At 36.5% G+C, this 12,234-nt stretch overlaps 1 protein-coding gene across 1 annotated transcript in view; it reads right to left on the reverse strand.

The window, feature by feature from the left end:
* Positions 1–1,480: 1,480 nt before the first annotated feature.
* The window catches only part of wars2 (tryptophanyl tRNA synthetase 2, mitochondrial), a 44,942-nt gene continuing 34,188 nt past the window's right edge, over positions 1,481–12,234 (reverse strand). The window contains exons 3-6 of the mRNA XM_086220784.1: positions 10,218–10,298; positions 9,262–9,344; positions 7,057–7,175; positions 1,481–4,095 (exon numbers count right to left, since the gene is read on the reverse strand). Coding sequence (XP_086076910.1) covers positions 3,647–4,095; positions 7,057–7,175; positions 9,262–9,344; positions 10,218–10,298 — 732 coding nt within the window. The 3' untranslated portion in view covers positions 1,481–3,646. The remainder of the gene's footprint in view (positions 4,096–7,056; positions 7,176–9,261; positions 9,345–10,217; positions 10,299–12,234) is intronic.

Below are 12,234 nucleotides of genomic sequence, written 5' to 3' on the forward strand. Positions count from 1 at the left end.
GCGTGGATGTTGGTGAGGTTGCAGAGTTCACTCCCTGTGGGAGGAAACTAGTTAAACACACGCAGTAAAACTGTTTGCTGTTTAGATCACAATTATAGCACCAATGGCATCTCGTTCACTCTAAACTGGAGCATGAGGGCCACATCTGAACGAGTTTATTCTCCTTCTCCCTCCCTGAAATCAGATAAATATCTCCAGAGACTAGTATGGGACCTTTTATGAGGCTTAATTCCCCAGAATATTTTCTCACAAACACATTCCCATCTGAAACAACTATTATTGTGTGACAATCAAAACAAAATTATAGGCTGGTTCTCCCAATTCTGATATGTTTTATTTGTGTTTTAAGTTTGATGACTTTTTGATTCATATCCCCCAAAAGGAATCCATTCCTTGATGATGGGTGGACAAGAAAAGCCTTTGACCCCGGCAGACCACCGGAAATACGGCCTTCCGAACCCCGACGAAGTTCCACCCGATGACGGGATAAGAGAAACTACCCCGGGTCCTGGTGACTATTCTCCCTGAGGGCAACAAAATATGTGCAGGCTATTTCTCTTGGCCTAATTGATCATAACTAAATAAAATATAAAGTACCACAAACGGTGCTTCCAAGACCAAATGTCATAAAGCTGCTAAAAACTGCATCGGACTAAAAAAATAAAACCTGTGATGATCTCTCTCTCAGGCTAGGGCTGGTGAGATTTCGAATGTGTAATTAATCTCTTTTATTCGCAATTCATTGACCTCGAGACTTCACACTACACTATCATAAATCACTCTACAGGACAAACATTGTAAACATTTTAGGTTAATCTGCACAATCACAAATTTCCCAGCCAAACATTTCATTAATTCAAAGATGCGTTGCACAGTCAATAAATACACTGGAAAAAATTAGATTTACTAGTCTCCTAACATCCATAAAATTACGTGGATTTATGATAAGTTTTGCCGCTAAATATCTTATAATTCCCATTTGCTAGTAACACGTGTATACAAATAATATTTAATATGTTTGTTGCTATTTTCACTTCGCTCATTCAATGTTCCAGTATCGGTCGCCTTTGGGCATAAAAACAGGCTTAGAACACCAAATTGGTATGACTGGTTTCTGTCACTCGTGTCGTAATACCTGACCACAGGCAGGTCGCTATCTTTAGGGGCTACATGCGTGCATGCCTTTAGGCCTGGTATGTATACTTTTATTTAGACTTTATCAGCTAACATACCAAAAGGAAATAACTGAAAAAGTATATTCTGTTTCCAGCCATTAGTGTATTTGTTTGTATTTATGAAGTCAAATAAATGGTTCATTTAATTTAGTTTTAAAAGACCTAAGTGCCTTCCTCAATCAACAACCCCCCAAAAAAATCTATCAAATCATTTACAATTTTAGATAACAATACATTGTTTTCAAAATTATTGTTTAATGCAGGGGTTTTCCCTAAATTTTAACTCAGAACTCCCAAAATAAAGGAGCCATGGACTCCTGTCCCCATTACCCCCTGAAGCAGTTGAAGAATAAAGATTGTACACACATACATTAATTTGTTTATTTAACAAATCTTTTCTCCCACTTTGACAACCCTTGGTATGCAATATGTTGATTTGTGCAATGTGGATCTAAGTTTTTCAATATGTTGTCTAAACGTCTTTTTTCATGGCACTTTTATGTACATTTTTCAGCGTGCGGTTACTTAATGCAGAATGACATTTGTTAAAGCAGCGACATTGAGGTCAGGACACAAATTCCCGAGAGGACACTAAAGTGCTCTATTGTATTTTATTATACACTGAGTTTGAGTGTGTATATCAGTCTCTTAGCTGTGTGCATGCGTGTGTAAAAATGTATCATTCATATATATCTTTTTTTTCCCCAACTGTTTGAATCCAATTCAATGTCATCTCACAAAAGATTCAAATTGCAATCTCACAGTTATTTTCATAAATAGTTTCTTGACTTTAACTAAAAAATATTTCATGTTTTCCTTACCAGGCTTGAAGGTTCAATAAACATTAGCCTGATGAATTTTCTTATGAACATATTTGTTCTTTCTACCTAGCTTCCTGTCTGTATGACTAAATTGAGGGTTTAAAAAAAAAAAAAACTTCAGTGTGTAAGAATAAATTAAGAACAAATTTTAAAGTATTCATGAATGTGTCTGATGGTCTCTGACTTTTCTTAGGGTCTTCATCCCTTTGACATCCTCCATTGTTTTTCCTGTGTGAAGTGTTGAAGACATCACAGAAAGTTCACACCCTATGTCTGGGCTGTCAACTGGGGTAGAAAATTAAATCCTGGTACCAAAGAAAAGCAGACTGGGAAAGAAGAGCTGAGGTGATACCATTTAACTAGGGAGAGGAGGTATTGTATTTTGTGAGACCAAGCTATAAACATTTGATGTCAACAAATTGAACTGTGATAAGTTATCGGATCATTGCTAGTCTTTTTTTGTAATGTCTTGTAAACCCCTGAGGGCTGGATACCCAAGTGCATGACACAAGTATAAAAGAACTCAATCTAAAGATCAGCTCATGCAACAGGTACTTTACTGATCCAGTGCAGGATAATATTGAAACAGCACTTAGAAGTACATGGATCCATTCAAACCCTAACCCCCAAACACTGAATCCTAAATCAAACGCCTTCGACCCCTTGGCCACAATACCTCTATTAGTCAGCTGTCAGAGCAATTAATTTATCATGTTTTTCTGCAATGTGTGTGATATTGTACTTGAAGTAACAGGTAAAAAGGAACAACCTTCACAATAAAGCACTGCAATTTTTATAGACATGTGCTTTTGAGTTTATAGATCTAATCAGATTTAAGACTATGGAAATAATGTCCAAGCAGTAACTTGTTCTCAGACAAAAATATAGGCTTTAAATAAGAAGGAAAATTAAACAATTTTTAAAAAAATAAAATAATCACATGGCATTTGCCGCATCCTGAAGAGATATGTTCATTGATTGTTGGGATAGATTTGGTGAATGGTTTAGTGAACATACAGTATAAATCTGTTCAGATTATGAGGAAGAAAAGTTCAGGGGCATTGTTCCTCTTACAACTGTGACACTCATTGTTATTCCGTGTGAATGTTGGGACATACTTGATAATTGTTTGTATTGGATGAAGATCAGGTAATCTGAGATAAATATAACAAAATATAGCAAATAATAGCATTACATGACTAATTATGATTAATGTTTATGTATTTACTGATGTACATACATGATAAACATTCTAATAACATAGAATATAGTGGAAAGACCAAATCAGTGCAGCCTTCTTTCTACTTCTGCTGAGATGTGTTGACATCCGTTTATTTTATGGGGAACTTGTCTTTTAAAACTGTGGAGGCATTCTGTTATCAAAGAAAGACATAAAAAGAGGCAGATTCATCATTCAGTCACGAGTCAAAGGCTGGTAAAAGAACCAGAACAGGATGAAAAACAAGTTAGAGGATAATATGTAAACTAGTGATAGCTTTTATTGTTGTTTGTCTGCAGTTGGATTGTGTCCACATAGCTGTCAGCATGTTTTTAAATGAGTTACATCCTACAATGAAGAGTCATTTGAAATAAACTGATGTCAACAGCTTTGTGCGTTAAAGGCTGGCAGCATAAACACTGATCTGCCTCTCAGTAGAATCCCACTCGCTGTCTGACCTCCTGCAGCACAGGTGCAGCCAGCTCCTGGGCCCTCCAGCTCCCCTGGGCCAGGACCCCCTCCAAGTGAGCCCAGTCTGACCTCAGCCTCTTGATCTCCTCTCTGATGGGTGTTAACCTCTGGATCACAGCCTCTGCTACCAAGTTCTTATAGGCTCCTGTGTCCAGCCCTCTGGCATGGGAAATGGCCTCCTCAATGCTGATCATAGCCATAGTAGCATGGATTGTCACTAGGTTGGACACACCTGGCCGCATCTCTGGGTCAAAGGTGACTTCGGAGGTGAAGTCTGTGACAGCGCGGCGGATCTTAAAAACAATGTCATCAGGAGAGTCTGTAATGAAAATGGTTGCCAGTCTTTGGGGGTCAGACTTGGACATTTTAGCTGAAGGGTCACGTAGGGACTTCACTTTTCTTGTGGAACCTGATGAAGAAATCAGAAACTCATTATATGATGATGAAAAATGAATTATTTATCTATTCTAAAAGGCATTTAAATGCATAAAGAATCAAGAAAACTTTATTTTCCTTTAATGCAGGCACAAAGGGAAATTTGTGTTTTGGTTGGTGTGGGCTCTTAATAATAATAATAAAAAAAATACAACATTTAAGAAAGTAGTAATTGTAATAAAATCTTAGCTAAATTATAAAGTGCTGTGTGCTAGCTCTAATAATGGTGGGAAAAAAAAAGGCAAACGGACAAACAATGAATTAAGCACCAGGTGGGAGGTCAGACAGAGGTGCCCTATTATCCCTAGACTCAGTTTTCTGGCAGTGTTGGGCTGTAACACTTTACTTAGTAACATGTTACTGCAATCTGATTCTTTTCCAGTAACATGTTACTGCAATCTGATTCTTTTCCAGTAACAGAGTAATTTAATGTGTTATAATTTCCAAAAGGTAATCAAATCATAGCCACAAGAAAATTTGAATAGGTATATCACATGATGCAAAATTAAGGTGATTCCTGAGAGGACACTACAGTTGTATTCTAGGCTTCCATATTATCGTTTCTCAAAAAAGCTATTTCAGTATCATTTAGTTTGAGAGTTTTGAAGATGTGTATGTAACTTATGATGTATTTAACAGGCAGCAGCATATTCCCTACATTGGAATATCCCCTTCTTTAACTGACCCAGTTTCTTTCAACTCAACTGGACAAGGACAGAAGTCAGAGAGAAGAGAGTGATGAAATCAACTTGTAAATATTGTAAATATTGAGATAAATTTATTTGAATTTTGAAGCCAGTCAGTCACAGCCAGTGCATGATTTAAATCAAAATCTTCTTCATTACTAGTCTATTGAAACTTGAGAGAGAAGCAGCTGTCATCTTGAGAACTTATGTGTGGCCTGTGAATCAAGATGTCCTTTCAATTCTTTTTATCAACTCCATCCTTCCACCATCTTACACGCTCCAACTTTTATTCTATCCCGGCAGTCCACATCCACCCCACGTGCCATGCTTCCCACCCCAGAGTTCTTATTTCAACTCAATTTTAAACAGATGATTCTTTGATTTAGTAACTCAAGACAAGAAATGGGGATCCATCAGTCTGAGCCAAACAGTGCTGACTCCCTTGACTGCCTAAACACACACACACACACACACACACACACACACACACACACACAAAATCAGCATGAGGACATCCCCAAACCTATTATCACTTCTTACAAAGGAGGAAGAAGCTATTTCTTTAATCAAAGCTATGTTGCACACATGACTGACTCCATATTACGCTTTATGATGCCCAATCAGGCAAATGAAAGTATGTGCATGTATGACCAAGAGTATGTATGATGGAGGACACATTGGAAATCATTCAAGTAGTCATTTCACAAAAGTCTCAACAATTTTTCTGTGTCAGGAAATTCTTTGGGTTAGGTTAAGTTGTCTATGATTTTCCTGATTATCTGGAACGACTGGGGCTTTTTTTCTCTAATTTTTGAACTTTTAATACCCATGTGATTCCTGCTGAGGTTGGGCAGAGATGTTCTAAAAGGCCATGGGGTCTTGAGGGAAGACAAGAGGCTGTCTAGTTTAACTGGAACCCTATGAGAGAATTTTCTGAAGACTCCGTTTTTCAAGAACAGTTGTTTCATAACAATTTTAATACTGCTGTGATAACGCTTCACATAATGCTTCATCTTATCAAATTATGCACTAACCACTAAGACCTTTATCTAGAGAATGAAAAGAGAGAGACCTAGCAAATATGTCATCACATAAAGTTACAGTTGAACCATATTGTGCAACTTTTTTAGACAATGGTTCAAGGTTAATATTAAGGATGCATGATAAATCCTAATTCCATCAATAGCAGCAGATATTGGTCATTCTAAAGTTTATCTCTATCAGTCCAGTGGATGATATCTATATTGACCCACTTTTGCTCAAGTCTCCTCTTTGCTCATCATTGATGACAAAGACACAGCAATAAATATAAGATAGATATAATGGGAAAAAAAATCCAATATTGTGCAGCCATAGTTAATATCAAAAACAAGATTTTACAATATTAAAATTTTGTACAGAATGAAAAAAAACAGGTAAACATTGTTAATTTAAAAAGTAAAGTTTTTAAAAAAAAAGTAAAAAAAAGTTTTACTTTCCAAAAAGCATTTGTAAAAGTTAATAAATCATTCCTTAAAACAATCCTGAAACATATTTAGGGGAAAAAATGCTACAGGCACACACTTAACTTACTCACTCACTTATTTCAGTGACATCACCTGTCTTAATAAAATAAATAAAAAAAGAGTGCTGAAACACAGCACAGAAAGAAAATATGGTTTCTGCACAGCAAGAACATTCAACTAATTTCTATCTGTTAAAACATCCCAGAGCAAATAAAAATGTTTCCGGTATTTTCCCCAATTGTAGCACCACATTTTTGAAACTGGTCAGCGAGTATCAAAATTGGTTCAAGTTGTTAAACAATCAATGAGGAATTTGGTTAGATTTTATTTTAAAAATGTTAAAATAAAAAGAATAAAAAAGACCCTTTTTAGGCAATGAAACAAATGATAGCTACAGTAAATGATATTCAGTTTTTGAGAAGGATGCATGAAGTGGTAAATGTTTTGGTCTGTTACAAAATGATTTGGTTCTAATAAAGTATGTTGAGTAAAATGTTTTTTTGGGACTGGTTACTAAATGAATATAATTGTAACAGAATTACCATTAATAACCTCTTTAGCTGCATATTGATTCCCATATAGATTCGACAATTTCATCAGAGAACATTTTATCTGAGTTGTGTTTCATACTGATTGTTTGATTGCGTTGTGTTGTGGGTTTGTGGTTAAAAGCCAATGATCAGGACTATGTTTGTGCTTGTGTGTGTGTGCTGTACATGCGTGCGTGAGTGAGTGTGTTCTTACTCAGCAAGGCGCAGGGTTGAGGAAACAGCTCTCCAAAGCGGTTGTTGAATATCTGAGCAAGATCCTTTGCTAACTCTAAATGGTGGACTTGATCCACTCCGACTGGGACATGTGTGGACCTGAATGACAAGCCCAGAACACAATATGTGCTTCCTCTACAACCACACACACGTACACAAGTACACACGCACGCACACAAGCACACACACACACATGCGCGCGCACACACACACACACACACGCACACACACATACACACACACGCACACACAGCACAGGAGTTCCAACACCCAGCAAGTTCAGAGCATAAATTGGAGACACTTAAAGTCACGGCTCAGCAGGAGGCTTCCTCAGTGACTGTTAATCAATTTTACTACCGTCACTCAAGAAAGCATCCACATATTTCGATTGGCAGCACAAAACTGAAATGTACAGTGGTCTAAGAACAAACATTGTTAGATACCGAGGTGCTTTCATTGAATATTATTCTTTACAGTGTCACTCTGCCACCTGTTAAAATTATGAAAAAACAATTAGAGCTACATATTTAAAGGTTCAAGTCATCGTCACTCTCTTGTGTATCTGCATTAACAAAAACTTAAATGAGGGTTTCTGGGCTCCTCCGAGCCCATAGGGGGAAAAAAAAGGGGAAAAAGGACAAAAGAAGCATTTTTACCTCATAAAACAGAAACCATCATAAACAATGGCACACAGTGTTTTTAAATTTTCAGGTTAATTTAATGATTACTACTACATCTGGTGGGCCCCCACATTGGATAGTTCAGTTCTAGTATGTATGAGGTGCCTTTGATTTTAGACCATGAGATCCCTGCCAACAATTGAACGCAATGGAAGTGAGGGGGGTTTATTTTGGGGCACACGGTATGGAAGAAAAAAAAAAGATCAAGTAACAGCATGAAATCTTCCATGTTGAAACATGGTGGTGACCAGGTGCTGGTTGTGATCAACTGTAGATCAGAATGTAGATAAGGCAGTGGAAGCAGCAATTTAAACAATGAGGAAAAGATCAGTAACCAGTGACAGTAACCAACATGTTTCAACCACTGAAAAGTCTGTCAAGTCATCGGCCTTTAGTGTGTGGCCTTACCCATAGAACAACTGTAAACGATAGGAGTCAGTCATTTGACGAACAAAAAACAAATGAAACCATTAGAAAAATAAAGGCAATGATGACAACTAAATAAAATTCACAAAAATTAAGCAATATGCCCAGCTGAAAACTTAAATTTGTAAAGACGTGGTTGTTTTAACAGCTTAATCACTGTCTTACGACATCTTGTGACAATGTAGCCATTAAGACTTTTTTTTTCTAATTTTCCTTTCTTTTTTCTTAATTTTTTTGAATGCTTAGATTTTTGTGATTTTGTGTTTGATTAAATGTTGTGTTTGCTAAAGTTTTGGATATCCTTTTTGTTTTTCTCCCCTCATTGATATACTATCCTAACAATATCCTTCGTCAAACCAATTTCTGTACGTCCATTTTTTTTAAATTGCTTTGAAAATTAGTTCAAAATGAAAAAAAATCATAGAATATAAAAAGAAATATGTGGTATTTGCTGAATTAAATGGTGCATCTCTTTTGTTTTATTTCATTAAATCTATTTTTTATAGAATTTTTTTAATGTTGTATCTAAGCCAACTGGACTGTTTCAGTTCGTTAGAAGATGTTGCGCCTATCATACAAAAGGCTTCTTCTGTTCTGCTCAATTCTCAAAATTGAAGAAGCCTTTTGGATGAGAGCCAGAATGTCTTCAAGAAAATGGAAACAGTCAAGTTGACTACGACACAGCATTTAAGAGGCACCATGACCTGGATTACAGAGAACCTTCATCAACATGTTTTTCTGTTAAGTTAGTGGAAGCTGACTTTGTTTTCAGGTGAGGGGGCAAATATTTGACACTTGATGGAAATACACATAAAAATCTTACTAATGACTTATAAGCAGGGAATACTTCTTACTTTATAGGTGAATCTAGATTAAACTAAGGCAGAATATTACAACAGCCCAACAATAACATTTTCATGAATTTGTTTAAAAATGTGTTTGATGACGTTTTCTTAATATTAACAAGTCTTAGGATTATGTTTGGTTATGGTTTAATGTTCAGAATTTTACAGTTCACAAATCAAGAAAGAACACTTTGGTTCTAAAAGACTAAAATAGCAAAAAAAATGTGTTCTCACTTGTAGAGGAGAATGTCTGCAGCCTGGAGGACAGGATATGTGTAGAGACCAACACTGCCTTCATTCTTTAGCTTGCTCTTCATCTACAGACAAAGATCGAGGAAAAAGAGACACTTTTGAGATGGGGGGGGAGCTACTAATAAGCAATGGAAAAGACTGGTTTAAGTATAAACCCACTCTTGCCCCACCCCGCAAGAGCCATTTTCAATTTTACATCTCGTCAATTCTCAGACCAGTGGCATCTGAATGTGACATTTTCCAGTACGTTTGACATCAACTCATCTGTTGGGTAAGCAGGAGGTGGGTGGAACAACAGAGACCAACACCAGGGCATGCTGCTCGCTCACTCTTCCCTTATTCCATGCTCAAAACTGCATGTGGCCGCAAAATTACTACAATTAGACGACTTATGAAATATCTGGCGTGTAGAATAGAAGGGAAAAAAATTAATAAAACAGACAATGAGGATGCTGGATAAATGCCAGAAATTCTGTGAGTAGAAAAGGAATGATCATTTACAATTATTCAAGTGAAGTTAAGTGCAGTTGTGCTAATAATTACAAGAACATGAATCTGACATTGGGAGGGGGAACACATGCAGCACCAAAAGTAGTAACAAGATGTTTAATCAAATATAAAAAGAGTCATCTTCTTGTTTTAAATGCAGTGTATCTGATTTGGCAGAAGAGTGAAATCCAAGGCTGTATGTTTTAACAGATAAAAATATACTTTATCTTTAGTTGAGCAGAAAGTTAAATTAAGATTTGACCACACTGAGTAGAAATGGTATAATCATTTTGTGGTTATTAATTAAGTCAGTGGAAAACATTAACTTAAATCATTCATGTACCCTCCAACCCTTAGACTCACAGTCACTCTTAAAAGACTTACTGATCACTTGAGGTAATCAGTGCATGTATGTTTGTGTGCGTGTGGTTTGCAGGATATTTTGCAACCTTCCACTGTGGTAGGTGTCGGAGACGGGGCATGCTGGTCAGACAGCCGAGGATCCAAGAGAGCTCAGCATGCTCGGACACCTGACGAAGATGGGCAAAGAGAGAAGGTCAACTCCAGTTGGGAAACATTACATCTCATTACTGTAAATCAATTTTTTTTCACAGAATCAAAAAACAAGGGTCAAACGGTTTTATAAACCGTTTTAAACGCTGACTTGATTCCACTGTGTTACATCTTGGTGCCACTTAAGGATAAAGAAATAACCTGTACTAATAAACGTATTATAACCTATAATAAATACATATTAGAATCTGTGTGATCACTGTTTTTCCCCACATACATACAAATCCAGAGAATGCCTTGAGATGACCAGAGGAAATGAAGGAATCAGACACATAAAACAAATGGATGTACAGCAGCAGAGATCTCAGACAGGACATCAACAATTGAGGATGAGAGCAACCCCCTAGTGCCTCCAAGTGGCAGAGAAAAGTAATGCCCATCCACAATTTTATGAAATGAATTCCTCAGAAAACAAGTGCAGCAGGGTATGACTCTGCCTAACCAGTCAATATATACTTAGATAGACAAATCCAACTCCATTGGTTTAGATTTTCTTAAATGTGTACATCTGAAAAGCATGACCCAAAGGAAGATATATTTCCTAAATCATCTTTTTTTCCAAGTTTCTTTAAAAGTTGACTTTCTTTTTGTAAACTCATCAATTAAAAAAGCTCTGCAAAACTTTGATCTGGTGTCAACATACAGTAAATAATAGCAAGTTCTCAAAGGCTCATATAATAAAGGATAATTACATTTTAAGCATGTGCCCTGACAAAGCATAAGTTTTTGTAAAAATTTTCATAATGTTTAATTATTGCCCACTTTTTCTCTGCATATTTTGCATTCTTGCCAATTTATGTGATAAACTGACCTGACTAATTAAAATTATAGGTCACTTCCGGCTCATTAAATAGTCTGGCAAAATGTTATCTAGTCCATAGTCTATCATTTACCTATGACAAATACCTTATTTCTTATATTTGTATTTGATTACATGTGAATCACAAATGAAACAATTTGTGGATGCAGATTTTTTTTTTTTATTTAATTAAGGTTTGAGAGAATGAATGGCATTTATACAAACACAACCTGGATTTCAAATCTCCTGTGGCTACATCAGGATTTATCAATGAAAATATGGTTTTAAATTACTTTTTCACCCATGCGCATATTACATTACATATATATTATATGTATTTATATATATATATATATATGTGTGTGTATATATATGTATATATATATATATGTATATATATATGTATATATATAAGTATAAATATATACATATATATTCTTTTTTTATTTCCCCAGAAAGTATAGATTTTTCAGCCACGAGTATTGATACATTAAGCCTCATTCAAATCCCCCGTGTCCCACACTTTGCAGGAAGAGCAATTCGTTCTGCCAGCCGCTAGTTTCGCTAGAGCATTTCTAGTTACCCAGATGCTAACGCCTTTCTCATCCGGTTAGAGTTGAGAGATTCAGGAGTGTGGCGATGAGTATAAATCCAGCACCTGCATGCTTAAAACGCAGATGTGTGGGAGCATTTTGGGTTCAAAAACAAAAAGAAAGCAACGATTTAGACAAAAGTATGCTGGTTTATAAACTATGTCACACAAACGTTAAGTACTCAGGAAATACCACCAACCTGCGATCCCACCTAAAACGTCTTCACCCGGACAAGGAAATGCAAATTGAGACCGAGTCAAAGAAGCTGCGGCCCGACCCCATACAAACCACACTGGACAGTGAGGGCGGTTGTTGCCACAAGTTCCTATTTTCCTCACTGAGGTCGCAGAAAGTTACGGAGTCCATTGCAGGATTTGAGACCTGGTTGAAAAGGCGCGTGGTGAACGCGATGGAGCCCCACTATGCTATAGTCACCCACAAATTTAATTATTGGCTAACATGGTTTATTTTTAGTTAACCTGGTGGCTAGCTATCTAATAT

The sequence above is a fragment of the Aulostomus chinensis genome, chromosome 12 (genome assembly GCF_037954235.1).
Source record: "Aulostomus chinensis isolate RoL2024-O1b breed Wild chromosome 12, RoL_Achi_v1.0, whole genome shotgun sequence".
Lineage (NCBI taxonomy): Eukaryota > Metazoa > Chordata > Actinopteri > Syngnathiformes > Aulostomidae > Aulostomus > Aulostomus chinensis.